The 15,381-nt window shown below is 38.5% G+C and overlaps 1 protein-coding gene across 9 annotated transcripts in view; it reads right to left on the reverse strand.

The window, feature by feature from the left end:
* TEC (tec protein tyrosine kinase) overlaps positions 1-15,381 on the reverse strand; it is a 158,245-nt gene that overhangs the window by 91,376 nt on the left and 51,488 nt on the right. For all 9 annotated transcript variants that reach the window (XM_027970981.2, XM_042251381.1, XM_060417079.1 and 6 more), the window contains one exon: positions 10,378-10,563. In XM_027970981.2, coding sequence (XP_027826782.2) covers positions 10,378-10,515 — 138 coding nt within the window. In that variant the 5' untranslated portion in view covers positions 10,516-10,563. The remainder of the gene's footprint in view (positions 1-10,377; positions 10,564-15,381) is intronic.

Consider the following 15,381-nt stretch of genomic DNA (forward strand, 5'->3'; position numbering starts at 1 on the left):
AGGGAAACTCCTTTCTCACAATCTATTAAAAATCACTACAGATTTCACTTAAGCCTCACTTATTCATTCAATTTTATGTAACAACTATATTCACACATTCTGTGAAATTTTTCATTTCAGGTGTTTACCAATGTAGAATCTTCCAAACATCACAGCAGTTCTCTAACATTGAAAATAAAAAAAGTAAATGAAGAGCCTTGGTAAAAAAGACTGTAACAATGCTTTTAATTATATGAAGTAGCAATTATCAAATCATCATATGGTAAGATTTATCTCAGAAGTACAGTATATTCACAAGACCCAAAGGCTAATAATGTCAGGAGTTCTCTTAAGAAAGTCACTGGATTATTGATAATCATTGAATAACCCAAGTGTTTCTAAGCAGCCTTCAATAGGTGATTCTCTACATGTACCTGACCAGCACAGACCAGTGGTGAAACCATGTTCTAAATGGGTTTAGAAACAACTCAAATGTAGTTTCACTTTCTCAAATGGACATATGATTTCTTCTGACAGTTCATACTCTGGTTGTTTACAATAATGTCCATATTTTAGTTTGGGAGAAAGGTTAATACTAATAAATACTAAATCAAAACATACTTTTGATTCTAAATCTAAATAATGCATCTCCTCAACAACTAAAATGGAACAAACAGCATCAGAAATAACTATTACAATATCTTTAAAGATCTTTTTGCTTACTTGAAATATTAACTGATCATCACTATTGTAATTACTACCAACAAAAACTTTTCTGAGCACCTAATGGGTACAAGATATTGTGTGATATATTGAAATTAGAAGGCAACAACCTCTTCCCTCAAAGAGGTAATCATATAGTTAGCGATTTTAAAGAGGCAATAATAATACACATAAATTTAACAGTAATCCTGAAAGGGCTGGCATTACAACCAGCTAAGAGAGGGGGAGGTTGTGAGCTGGAAAAGTGGGAAGGTGAACAAGGTCTCTCAAAGGTAAGCCAGAGAGAAACATTATATGATATCACCTCTATGTGGAATCTAAGACAGTGATACAAATAAACTTAGTCACAAAACAGAAACAGATTCACAGACATAAAAAACAAATTTAACAAAGGGGAAATTTAGGTTGCGGTGGGGGGTAGTAAATGAGGAGCTTGGGAATTGATAGATACACAATTCTTTATATAAAATAGATAAACAACAAGGTCTTACTGTGCAGCACAGGGATGTAGTCAATATCTTATAATAACCTATAATGGAAAAGAATTTGAAAAAGAATACATATATATGTACACACACACACATATATATATACATATACACATACATACACACACACACACACATACATAACTGAATCACTTTGCCGTCCACCAGAAACTCATACAAGGTTGTAAATCAACTATACTTCAATTTTTAAAAATTTAGCTTTTTTTAAAAAAGAGAACTTGAGATGGTACTTGAATAAACATAAGCAGAACTATTAGTTACAGAAAGAACAAAGCTTCAAAAGTAGAAAAATGACAAGAATTTTTAGGCAAAGGGGTCTGAATAATCACTAGATGGGAGTCTGTTCTGTGCATGAACATATTATTGAAGCTGTAAAAGTTCCCTCAGCTACTTGGGCAACCCAAACACATCCTTTTCAGAACAAAGGCAGTGCCAGATCTGATTTTAGCCCAAGCTTAACAATTGGCTTACTGGATGATCTGGAGCAAATCATCTCGTTACGTTCAGTTTCTACAAGTGAAAAACTTGAAGATTATTCTTTAATGTCCCTTCAAGCTCTAAAATTGTATGATTCTTCTTCATTACTAACAAATAAGAAATCCCCATGGATGGTGATAATCAGTATACAAATCTATACAGGTCTAGAACAGTACAGTCCCACAGACACACCAAGTCCTCTTCTACCCCAGGGCCTTTGCACGTGATGTTCCTACCATATGAATGGGCTCTTTCTGCCCAACACTGCTCATACTCCAACCCATGGCCAAGCAGACATCTTTTCTAATGTTTCCCCAGTCTCTATCTTACCCTTTGCCAAAAATCTACACAGTCTACACTTTTACCACCAATGCTTCCTCTGGAGTGGAGTGTTAGTTGCTCAGTCATGTCCAACTCTTTGCTAATCCATGGACTGTAGCCTACCAGGCTCCTCTGCCTGTAGAATTCTCCAGGCAAGAATACTGAAATGGGCTGCCATTTCCCTCTCCAGAGGATCTTCCCGACTCAGGGATCAAACCCGGGTCTCCTGCACTACAGGCAGATTCTTTACCATCTGAGCTACTAGGAAGTCCGTGCTTCCTCTACTCATATAATTTGGCCTCTTTTCTAATTGTCCTTTAGGATAAGTGATATCATATATATCCTCATCAACAAACACTTAATAGAAACTACTAATTACAGAACTAGCTTCCAAGATTTCTAAGGATTCCCAGACCAACAGCTCATGATGCGGAGAACAAAACTCATCTTACAAAAACCATGATGTCAAATACAGTTCTTAAAAAAAAAAAAAGCTGCAACAAGTGACATACACTTCTGGTTAAAACAAGTTTCTTTTAAGACAGGCAGGTGGGAAAGGGGGCGACAGAGAAACACTGTTTCAACTATACTGCCATTTCCCAGACATTCTGGGAATTGGTCTTTTCATAATTGCCTTCAGTGCCTACAGCACAGTTTTCTGAATATATTCAGTGCTAAAATAACTATACAAAACTTTGATGGAAATTTTATTTTTTGATAACACTAAAAATTGCTGAAAGCTATGAATAAATCAGGTAATACCATTTCTGAACAGAAATGCTAATTTTTTCTTACAGGCTTTGTCTTTCTCATCATGATACAAATAATTAATGAATAAATCACAACTATTATAGCCAGATGCAGAAGTGTTTTTGAGACCTAGAATTCTTTTATTATTTCTACTTTTAGGTAGCATAAGGAAGAAATCTTTGATTAAACTCACACTTCATTTACTAGAAATTACTCATACTGTACTGTTCTCCATAAAATGCTTTATATGACTAGTAATTGTTTAACACAGGAAAATAAAAAGTTAAAATCGAGGAGGGGGTGAGAGAAAAGGAAACAGGAACAAGTGGTTTCTAATCATCCCAGGGTACCAGGCTAAAGTGATTTATTTCATGGGAAGGTGACCTTCAGTTCCTAATAATGACCATGAGAACGTGAGCAGGGGAATAACGTATAATGATTTTTAAATCTGATTTCATGCATGTGGACTCTCATATACAGTCACTGAGTATTCATGAGATAGTTGGCACTTTACAACAAAGAACAGTATTTCCTGTATACCATTCTCTTCCTTGCACCATGAACATTTACAAACTGTATGTCTTGACCTACTAAACACAATGCATGATCAGGGATTAGATGCTGGATTTGGGAGGGGAGGTTTTGAAACAGCTATAAAGACATCAGGGGAACGATGAATGAAATTTGACCGTGGCTGCTGCTGCTGCTGCTAAGTCGTGCCAGTCATGTCCAACTGTGTGTGACCCCATAGATGGCAGCCCACCAGGCTCCTCTGTCTCTGGGATTCTCCAGGCAAGAGTACTGAAGTGGGTTGCCATTGTCTTCTCCTATTTGACCATGGACTCTGGACCAAATAATAGTATTGTATCAGTGTTACATGTCTTGATTTTGACCATTGGACTGTTGTTCTAAAAGAGAATGTCCTCATTTTTAGGCAATATACAACAACCCATTTAGTGGCAAAAAGGGATTATCTACATGGGCCTTCACTATGATCCATTTAAGATTCTACCCTTCCACTGCAGAGGGCATAGGTTCTATTCCTGATGCGGCCAAAAGAAAAAAAAGTAAAGAAGGGGACCATCTACAACTTATTCCCCAATGGTTCAGAAAACATGCATAGGAAGAGAAAGAGACCATGCAACAGAACAACAGAGCAAATGGGGCAACCACAGGCAATTTGTGAAGCTAAGTAAAGTATTTGAGAGTCCCTTGTACTAGTCCTGCAACTTTTCTATCAGTTTGAAACTACAGCAAAATAAAAGGTTATAAAAATACTTCAGGAGAGTGGATAGAACAAATGGTGTTATCCCCCTCTTCTGTCTTAAATACATTTCGGCTTCCTAGAGAAAAAAGAAAAAAAAACAGTTAATACTGTTTGATGAAAATAGATAAATTGGCAATTTAAGAGGGTAAATCAGACCCTAGGACTTCAGACCTACATCTTGGCTGTTTTAAGTGATGAAGAAGGTCAGATCCAGGAGAGAAAAATAAGAACACAAATACAAATCAAGAGTGGGGGAAGAAAAGAGAAAGAGGAAATTAAGACACAAGACAGGAAGCTGATATAACCTTATTTCAGAAACATGGAAACTCAACTGCCAGTGAGAAAATGAGTTTTCATGGGATCACAGAGTTGAGGCTTTTCAGAGCCAGAAAAATCCCCTAGCACACTAGTCATCGTACTGTTTATGGAGTATTTAGAGCTGTCTCACTTTATAAGCTGGAGAATTGTCTGGAAACCTCTAAAGCCCGATGCCAATGCTCCCAATTGTCCTGAAGTAAAAGAAACTATATCTTCCACCCCATACTCACCCCTCAGAATCCTAGAAAGTGCTAGAAGATATAAATCTTCAGGTAGCAATAAGAAGGATCCTATAAACTTATACTTTCCCCTACGAGTCCACCTAGTCAAGGCATACAACTAAGGGAGAAATAACCAATAATCTCAGAAGCTTACAAGCTCTTATGTCTCCATCACTAGAGTCTCCAGGTTCCCAGGAACAGTCAAGCAAGCAACAATATGACCTAGAAGACTTTATAGAAATATGCAAGATGGCCCAGGATATTCAAGAGACTCATGCCATCATCTTGTAACTTCCTCCACCATCCAGACAGTTATCCTGGGTAAAAAGTTAAATTTTCAAACATCTCATCACATAGAATGTTTGATTTAAGTACAAAGTATAAAATGATAAGGGAGGCATTACAGAAAGAACACTGAACTTACAGTTGGAATACCAAGGCTCTAATCCTGACTCTTATTCTTACTAGCAGCATGATAACCTTTTTGGTTGTCCATGATGTCTGCATAGGATAAACCTGCATAGGAAGCCCTACCTTCTTTGAAGGGTTGAGGTCTCCCCAAGTCTCCTTTGAACCAACCAGCCATCCAACTAGGTACTGAGGACTCAACTCTCCAGTCAACTCCCGGAAATACGAAAATAGGAAAGCTTTGAACCCTGCCCTCAAAGAGCTTGAAGTCCAATGGGGGAACAGATACATAAACAAAGTCAAGCAACCACGATGTCTCAATAAAAATAGGGGACAGGGCGCAGAGGGCTGACGGGGGCTGGTGAGTCCACCACTGGTGTGAGGATTACAGAAAAGGCTTCAGAGAAGGTAGGGACTGAACTCAGTCAGAAAATATGAGCAAGTGTTGACTAGGCCTCTCACCATATTTTTGATGGGTAAATGTGGGTAGATAGACAGATCCTGGCAAGCACGTGGAAGAACATATCACTCCAAGTTGACTGAACAATACTAAGAAAGGTACAATGTGAAAGAGTACAGGTAGAAGACACAGCTGGAGATGGAGGGAAGACAGAGGGATGACAAGCAGAAATGGCATCAAGTACCTGGTATATCAATCTAAGGGGTTTTAACTTGATCCTAGAGTAGATGCAAAGCTATAGGTTTTAAGTATCCTTCTGAAGTCTGTATAGTTGAAAGATGAAGATTCAAAAGTAGAATCAACTAGGGCAGTGATCCACCAAAAGAATGACAGTGGGGGCTGGAATAAGATTCTGATGAAAGAAAGGAGAATTCATGAGACTTGGTTAACAGACTGGGTGTGTGTTGGCTTGAACAGTCATGGTGAAGGAGTTAAGGGTGTAAAGAGACAATATACATGAAAGTAATTTCTAAACTACAAAAACAATTGAAAAACATTGTTTTATAAAGTCTAGGTAGATAGTGGCAGAATCAGACAGAAACTTTAGTTTTGTCTGATGTTCATTTTCTTCTACCACAAGACACATTTTTAAAAATTTGTAACTGAAAGTAAGAAATAAAAATTTCCTCAAAACTTTTAAAATAAAAATGTATCTGTACTATAGAGAGATTTAATAGATTTTTCCCTTAATTTTCCCTGGAGTATCAAGGCTGTTTCAAAGAGAGGCTTTGAATAAATAGCCCCGTAATTCATCAGTATTTGACCTTGTGTGAGTTTTTATACGTACAAGTCTCGTGTTGCTCATTTTTGAAATGGGAGTCCTAATAAGATGTAATATGCTATTCTTTTGAGCAATAAAGAAATTAATGCATGTACTTAGCACAGTAGAATAGTACCTGGCCGTATCTGGTACTCAATAATTTGTGCCATAACTACTACAAATGTGTGGGAAAGAGTTAACCTAACAGGCCTGTGAGGCTGAAAAAGGTCTGCTTACAAGGTTGGTCCTTGGCTGGCATCTGGGAACTTGGACTTTGGGAGGGGGAGAGCTCTAATATTCCCAGTGCTGATAAGAATAGCTCACTGGGTCTAAACTGTACAGACAATCTGGTTTACACTGAACACCTGCTTTCTTTCTAGAGTCGGGAATTTTGGTACATGCTTTGATCGAGGGTGCCTATATGACTAGCCCAGTGAAAACCTTCAGCACTGAGTCTCCATCGAGATTCCCAGTGAGAAAACATTTCACAACTGTCACAACTGGGAGCTGAAGGAATTATACACCCCCTTTGTGACTCTACTGAGAGAGAACTCCTGCAAGCTTGTGCTTGGTTTCTCCAGACTTGCCCCATGCACCTTTTGCCTTGCTCATTTTGCTTTGTCTCCCTTTCACTGAAATAAATCATAGCAGTGAGCTCAACTCTATACTGAGTCCCATGCATTCTACTGAATCACTGAACCTAGGGATGGCCTTAGGGATCCGCAGCACAATTAGTCTCCTTGTTCCTCAACCTCATCAACTACTGGCCAGTTTTCAAACCAGAGGAGTATTACAGACAACAAACCAACCAAATTGATAATTTCAAAGTTGAATTTAAAAACTTCCTGATTTCTCAAGTAACAGTAGTTGCAGGTTTACATACAACTTGAAATTTCTGTATTCAAACATCTCATCATATAGAAATCTCACCATTCTTTGTTTTCTACTATTTAACAGGTCATTTTTCTGATTTAACTCCAGCCCTATTCTTCCCTAGATTCCATCTCAAAACCAAGTGGAGGCTCCAGCAGGATATTAGGTGGTCTGACCTATGTGATTAGTTCCCTAATCAGAAAGCAAGATCACAGTGTCCTCTGTTCTGAGTTATTACAAGAAGAGCAAACAATATAAACTGTCAGGAAGATATTTTATCAGTTCACTAGAAGATGCAGAAATATGAGCTGGTTGAGAATGAGTAAGAAGGACAAACCAATGAACCACAGCAGAGACTGAAACATAAGTTTTCCAACATCAGACTTGAAAGACACAGCTTGACTGAATTTCCCAGAATTCCTTGGCACACTTCAAAAAGTACAATAAACTGTACTTAGGGTACAAGAAAATTTTCAGTAAAGTCCTGCTGCCATCATATCAAAGGAGCTGGGATGTAGAAAACCTGGAGAAGACTGATGTCTGACTCACACTGTGATTAACTGAGAGTTTTAATAAAGGATAAGTGTCACTTAATAGCTATAAAGAAACCACATAGCTACTAGATCAATCAGTAGCCTACCCACTGTTTCTCTTCTAAAACAGAATATGAGCAACTAAAATAAATATATCTGGGGCTATCCCAGAATGGCCCCTATGGTTTTTCTAATACACTAAAAAGAGTTCTGTATTTTTAACAAAATAATATTGTTTAAATTCTTGTTGATTTCCATGGTTACCCACGTCACCTTAGATCACAGGGTAAGGGAGATGGAAACAAGAACACTGAATTGTGGAAAACAGAGAACTGGGCACATTAACTCAAACAGCGAAGAAACCCTACAATGAAGTCCTACTGGACTTACCTAGAAGCCAGGTTGAGAGCTGTCATGAAGGAATTCAGCCCAATATGATCAGAACTTTTACTTTCTCAAGAATTCAGATTCTTCTCTTAAAAGTCCAAACTTTTTAATATAGGTAAACATTTGTTTTTAATTGTGGGAAGAAAACAAATCTGCAACCATATTTTCAACTGAAGATCGTAAGTGTCCCAATGAACATCAGTTCCTGAGAAAAGAATCCAGGAGAGATAAAAATGCCCAGCTCCTGGGATGAGCAGGGGCTCAGGCAGAACTAGCTAATGCGACTAGGCTCCCTGGGCCAGTCATCAATAGCCAGAAAGGAGATGAATTCTTCTTTTTTTTTTTCCCATTGAAGTATAGTTGATTTACAATATCATGCAAGTTTCATGTATACAGCATAGTGGTTCAGGTTTTTTTGCAGATTTTATTCCATTATAAATTATAAAATACCGAGTATAATCCCCTATGTGTGGGTGTGTGTGCTCAGTCATGTCCGATTCTTTGTGACCCCGTAGCCTAGCCCACCAGGCTCCTCTGTCCATGGGATTTTCCAGGCAAGGTAATTCCCTGTGCTATACAGTAAATCGATGGTAAGCGTCACAGGCTGGGCTTTTTTTACATTGTGACAACTTCCTCATTCTGTCCTTTCTGGTTCTCATGGTGGCTGAAGCTGCTTCCAGGAAAGACAGCGGGTCAGGTTGTCAAACAAGAGGGTTTCCACTGTTCTCTTTATTCTTCCTAAGCTAAAGCAATGAGGGCCTTTTTAACTTTGTATCATCTTTGTATTATCATTTATCATCTTCAAAGTGATTTAACAATTGCAAAGAATTTCAGCTGTAAGAGTCCATATCTCTAAGCAAGTAAGGTAGGTTTCCGAGGCTTTCTTGGTTAGTAAAGGACCACACTTTCCCATGTTTACTGTAATATTTCTATTCTTTTCTTATTATACTATTCAAATTATAACAGATCATTATCATACAGCAAAAATGTATTAATCTTTCCCTTAAATTTTATTTTAGATTTTAAAATAATTCATATTTCTAGTCTTACCTGAAACTCTTTTGGAATCCTGAATTTTTCAGATTTAATAAATGTATTATACCTCATATAGCACACATAACACTCCCAGCAAGAACTAGGACAGCCCCACATAATTAAACACATGATTATTACCATATATACCCATATCCACTAAGATAAAAACTAAAAATAGCTTCATCTAAGGTCAGGTTTTACAACTGAGTTTTTAAAGTTTGGGTCTTCAGCATTATGGGGATTTAGGAAGGTGGATGAAAGACTGAATTATATGAACCTATAGAATACCACAGGTCACAATGACAAGCCACAACAGAAATTAACAGAATTGAGGACCACCAGTGAAAAGCAATGTCATTCTGTCTGTACTGGGGGAACCAAAACACAGAGAAATCAGTGGGAAAAATCAGTGGACGTAAAACAAAACAAAAACAAAATAAAAAGAAGCAAATCCATTTCTGAGGAGGGCACTCCAGGAAAAAAGTAGAATAAAATAAAACATCAAGATCACCAGCAATCTACTAGTAAACAACTAGACAATGGCATGTGGTAAACAAGGGTGACCCAGTCTCTCCAGCCACCCCCTGGGACCCGAGAAAAGGTCTAAAAGGGAGGACACAGCTGGACCTGCAGTCCCCTGGATGACGCGTCCCCAATACAGCAGGAAGAAAAAGGCGGGTCAGAGGCTACTCTACACTCACACACCTCATCGAGTGGTAGAACCAGAGGACAAACCGACTTAAGAGCCAGGAGCTGGATGACAACATGAACCCCATGCCAGCTGCTCACCGACCAGGTTCTCAGTGAGCCACTGTCCCCTGCTCCCATCAAAGGAACTTTGTACTAGCTGCTTAGCACAAAAAAAGTTGAACAGTTTTGCTACCAGTCAACTTCACCAAATCACTAACCAGTTTTAAGTGACTTTCACTGAGTAATGGAGAAATATTCATAGAGTGATGGATATAGACACAGTTTGTATGTGCTAATAAAGAAGACTTTGATACATAATATGAGTTTATGGGAAACAGTCATTTACAAAACATACCTAATGAATTCCACAAGGATCTAAAACTGATGTAGGAATTTGTTCCCTCTCACAGATTAATTCAGTAGGCCAACATAAAATGTATCCCCATGCATACTAAATCCATAATTAACAGACGTGTGAAAATGTCCATCCATATTCTAAACTTTATCTTTCAAATCATTAGCTTAACTTCATTAGCTAACAAATCATTAGCTTAACTTCATTAACCTAAAGCTTATTGCATAAGATTTGGAGGGTGTCAGGAATGTCAGTGTCAAAAGGTAGTATCAACATAGAAAGCAGCGAAGTAAATTTTGATTGTCTCCTACCTCTGGGCGACCCTCGTAGTAGGTCAACATGGACTTCGTGAGCACAAAAAGTCTCTCTTTGTAGTTTAAGGGTGATGTCTTCTTTTTCTGCTGTGACCTCTTAATAAGAGTCTCTTCCAGAATAGTGTTAAAATTCATCTCGGTCTTCTGATCACTGTTTCTCCTGCCATTGAAGATCCCAGTGTTCTAAAGTAAGAAAATAAACAGTTGAAATAAAATGCGACATGTTAATTATCCAAGGACGCCTGTCATTCCAAATTACAAAAACAGATTTTACTCTGACAACTGGAGCTGAGGAATGTTACTCTATGCACCCGGACTGAAAATGCCCAGGGCATGAAAGTTCAACCTCCTCTTCTTCCATCTTGTTCCTCCAAGTCCCAGGATATCATAAGAAAACCTAATCCGAACTGCCATGATGATCCACTCCTTTGTCCCTCCCTGCCAATCCCTTGGTTTGCTGGCACACTCTACTGCTACTTGATTGCAGAGAAACAAATATCTCAGATGGAAAAGTACATTTCATCACCTGCATGGCTGGTTTAGGCTGGTATTTAAATTGCCTCAGGATCTTGGTACACAAATAGACAAGCACATAGGCATGCAGACTTGTGAACAAAATGAATTACCACAGTGGTGGATGGCATCCATCTCCAGTTGTAGCAAGGATGTAATCTTGATAAGCAACCTCACCACCAGAACTACAAGGATGCTCTCTGATACCTACACTACCATGCTGCGCATTCTCTTCCCTGTGGCTCCTGTCTCAATCACAAGAGAAAACAATTCCCACCCAGTTACAGCTTATGCTACTCAGCTACCCTACCCTACACGGCTACCTCTCAAGGCAGAGCTCATCAGTATGAGGTCCTCAGTCCTGTATTTGGAGCCCCCACATCTAGACTGTCCATGCCCAGGCTAATAAGCCTTCCAAAATCCAACAAAATTTCACTTTCTGAAAACCAAAGACACTCAGAAAAGGCCTGGACATTTTTATCTGAGACAAGTTGAAAAGGCAACACCCCTTTCTTCCCTTCCTTCCACCACACCCTGACAAGAAGTTATTGTTTAGCAAATCATAGAGGCAAGGACTTCCCTGATGGTCCAGTTGCTAAGACTCTGGGCTCACAATACTGGGGGCCTGGGTTCAATCCCTGGTCAAGGAACTAGATTCCACATGCAGCAGCTAAAGATCCTGTATGCCACAACTAAGACCTGACACAATTAAATAAATTAATAAAATATTTTTTAAAAATCAGAGAGGCAACAGGAGTCATGTGAAGAGAATAAGTGGTTATCAGAGAGCAAAACTGGGAACTTGCCACTGAGTTTGGCAGAGAGAAATTAATGAACTTTTCGGCCAACCCAATACCAACCTCAGCCAACCTAGTGCCACCCAAGCTGACACCCTGGCAAATCCCTTGCAACTCCCTACTACTGATCTTTCATTATCCAATCAGGCCTTCTGTTTTCTGTAAAGTTACTTTACAACAGCGTAACCTCTGAACATCAGTTTCTTTCATTCATAAAATATGGAGCTAAATATCACAAGGTCACTGTGAGGTTTAACGAGATGTGAGAGAGAACTTAATTATGAAACACTGTACAAATGTTTATTATTGTTATTTTTTATTTCCAATGTTCTTTTTCTAGCTTAAAGAATTATCATCTGGGCCATGACAATAGCTTTCCAACTGGTCTTCCTTTCACCCCAGCTCCTGACTCATTTTATTCAAACTACATGCCCTTAATTCCCACTGGCTCAGCCTTCAAAGACATCACAGTCATCATGCCACATTCATTCACTGGAAACCCTCCATGCCTCCCCAAAGTCCTCCTCATCACCTGCAGGATAAAGTAAAAATTCTTTAGCCAAAACACTAGACATGGTCCATAATTTAGCTGCAACCTAACACCCAACCTTTACTTTTACTGCTCTCCAAACACTCCATATCCCAGTCAAAATAGTTAGCATTCATTCCCTGGCCTAGAGAACCCCCTCTCTCCACCTATGAAAACTACTAGCTCAAAACTCACCTCCCTGATGAAGCCTTTCCTGATGGTCCCAATTAATTAAAAATTATCTGGTTCCTGGGCCCATGATCTCTGTATCACCCATCACAGAGCTCATTGTTGCCTTCCATGTCTTAGAGCAATTGATGCTGCTCTAAATTGATATTCTAACTCTCACCTAGATTTTAAGCTCCTGGAGGAATAATTCTCACCTTTAAGTATACATCAGAATCACACAGGGAAGTTTTTTTCAGAATTCCGAATTCAGACATCCTGAACCCATACCTAGATACTCTGAATTGGTCTGGGGTGGGGTCCAGGGCATCATAATTTAATGTGCAGGTAGATTTGAGAGCCACTATCTTAAATGAGGAGAAACTGGGCTCTGACACGAACTCTTTATATCACTCTTGGTGCCTCTCAATAAGCGGTGGATAACAGGTCTAATTGACCCATTATCCTAAGCTGAGAAGTCAGAATAAAAAGCTCTTGTTCCTTTGCATCTAAGTTGGTCCTCCTTATTTTAAACTAAAAATGTGGTACCGACCCAGCAAGCCCAGCAGATACCCTGAGAAAACAATAATCGAAAAAAGACACATGTACCCCGATGTGCATAGCAGCACTATTTAAAACAGCCAGAACATGGAAGCAACCTTCATGCTCATCAACAGATGAATGGATAAAGATGTGGCACGTATATACAATGTGATACTAGACATAAAAAAGAATAGACCTGAGTCAGCTCTAGTGCGCTGAATGAACCTGGAACCTGTTATACAGAGTGAAGTAGGTCGGAAAGAGAAAAATAAATATAGTATATTAGTGCATGTATATGGAATCTTAATAAATGGCATTGACAAGCCTATTTGCAGGGGGCAATGCAGACACAGACGTAGAAAACAGGCTTGTGGACACTGTGGGGGAGGGAGAGAGTGGGCCAAATGGAGAAAGTAGCATCAACATATATACACTATCAGATGTAGGATGGATAGCTGGTGAGAAGTTACTATGTAGCACAAGAAGGCCAGTCCAGTGCTCTGTGATGACCTGGGGGCGTGTTATGGAGGGAGCGGATGTATGTATAATTATGGCTGACTTGCACTGTTGTATGGCAGAAACCAACACAACATTGTAAAAAATTTTAAATACATACTTAAATAAATGAAAAAAATAGTTCATTGTTGTTATAATAATCTGTTGGTCAATGGGAAATCCTGGCCAAAGAATACTATGAAAGTTCATATAAATGAAGGAAAGTTCTCCTCACATAGATTTTCAGTTAAAGATGGAGGGCTCAATGTACACATTAGCCCAGGCTCCCTCCTAAAATCCTAGTGTTAAGAGAAGACATTGCTTGCATAAAACAAGGTCAGGATACAGCCAAAATAAAGTACACAGAACCAAAAGAGAAGAACACTGGGGGGAAAAATAGATATGAGAAGCTCAGTAGAAGAGTCAGAATATAAAACTGAGGAAATAGCCCCAAAATATGAAACAAAAAATAAAAATAAAAACTGGAGAGGAAATATACTTTTCTGGATCCATCCAGAAAATTTAGCATTTGAAAAATAGGAGTTCCAAGAGGAGAAAGCAGTGAGAAACCAATCAAAGAAGAAATTTAGGAAAATTTCCCCAAATTAAAGATTACTTCTCAATTGAAACAGAATCAAATCAGCAGAGCTCATAAAATTTCAAAATCACAGGGACAAGCACAAGATCCAGCAAGCTTAAAAATAGGTTTCATAGAAAGGATCAAAATTCATAATAGCAATCATCAAGGACAATAATAGAAGCTAGAAAATAATGGAGAAATTTTTTGAAGAAAATTGATTTCTAACTTAAGAGTCTATACTCAACCAAACTATCAATACAGTGACAAAAGAATAAAAACATTTTCAAATATGCAAGGTTTTAAAATTTTTACCTCCTATTCACCCTCTTCAAATAGCTACCTAAGGACAATACTCCATTAAAATTTAAAAAGAAAAAGAAACTATATCATAAAATACACAGAATCCAGGAAACAAGGGTTTCAAAACAAAAGAGGTAAAGATAGTCTCCCAAACAGTGGTGAAGGGAAATCTGAAGCTGACATTGGGCAGCAGACCAAAAATCACCAGGCCAAACTAGATCAAGGTAAACAGTTCTTGGAAGGAATTCTTCCAGGAAATGAACCTGAAGGTGTTGAGAGAAGATTTATAATAAATTAGTTAAAATGTAGCAAACCTAAAAATAATAAATTAGTTTATGGAAAATAAGAAATTGTACAGAAAAGGAAAAATAATAACAGTTTGCTGCAGAGTTCAGCCATATGTAACATCTAGAACATCGTAATAAAATAGACTATAAGTAGTAATCTTACCTTTAAGATCAAACCAGTCAATCTTAAAGGAAATCAACCCTGAACACTCTTTGGAAGGACTGATGCTGAAGATGAAGCTCCAATACTTTGGCCACCTGATGTGAACAGCTGACTCACTGGAAAAGACCCTGATGCTGGGAAAGAGTGAAGGCAGAAGGAGAAGAGGAAGACAAGGATGAGATGGCTGGATGGCATCATTGATTCAATGAAAATGAACTTGGGCAAACTCTGGGAGATGATGAGGAACAGGGAAGCCATGGGACCGCAAAGAGTCAGACACAACTGAACAACTGAACAACAATAACCTTACTACTAGCATAAAAATACTGGGGTAAGGGAATGCAGGAAATATGCTTCTTTGTGGATCCCAAGATATGTTGTGAAAGAGAACTATGTCCTCCATAGTACTAGTAGGAAGTCAATGCGTCATACCTAAAATTGAAAAAGCAAGAAGTGGCAGCGTAAGTACATCACTTAGAGATTTACAATACTAACATGTTGTTTTAAAAGTAAAAGTGGTTGCTTATCAGGAAATTATTAGAAAATGGCAGTGCAAAGAGTATTAATATGTTCTCTACTCACTTTCCCTAAAACTCTGTGCAAGCAATAAAATGTTCAAATCAGAGAGG

The sequence above is a fragment of the Ovis aries genome, chromosome 6 (assembly GCF_016772045.2).
Source record: "Ovis aries strain OAR_USU_Benz2616 breed Rambouillet chromosome 6, ARS-UI_Ramb_v3.0, whole genome shotgun sequence".
NCBI lineage: Eukaryota > Metazoa > Chordata > Mammalia > Artiodactyla > Bovidae > Ovis > Ovis aries.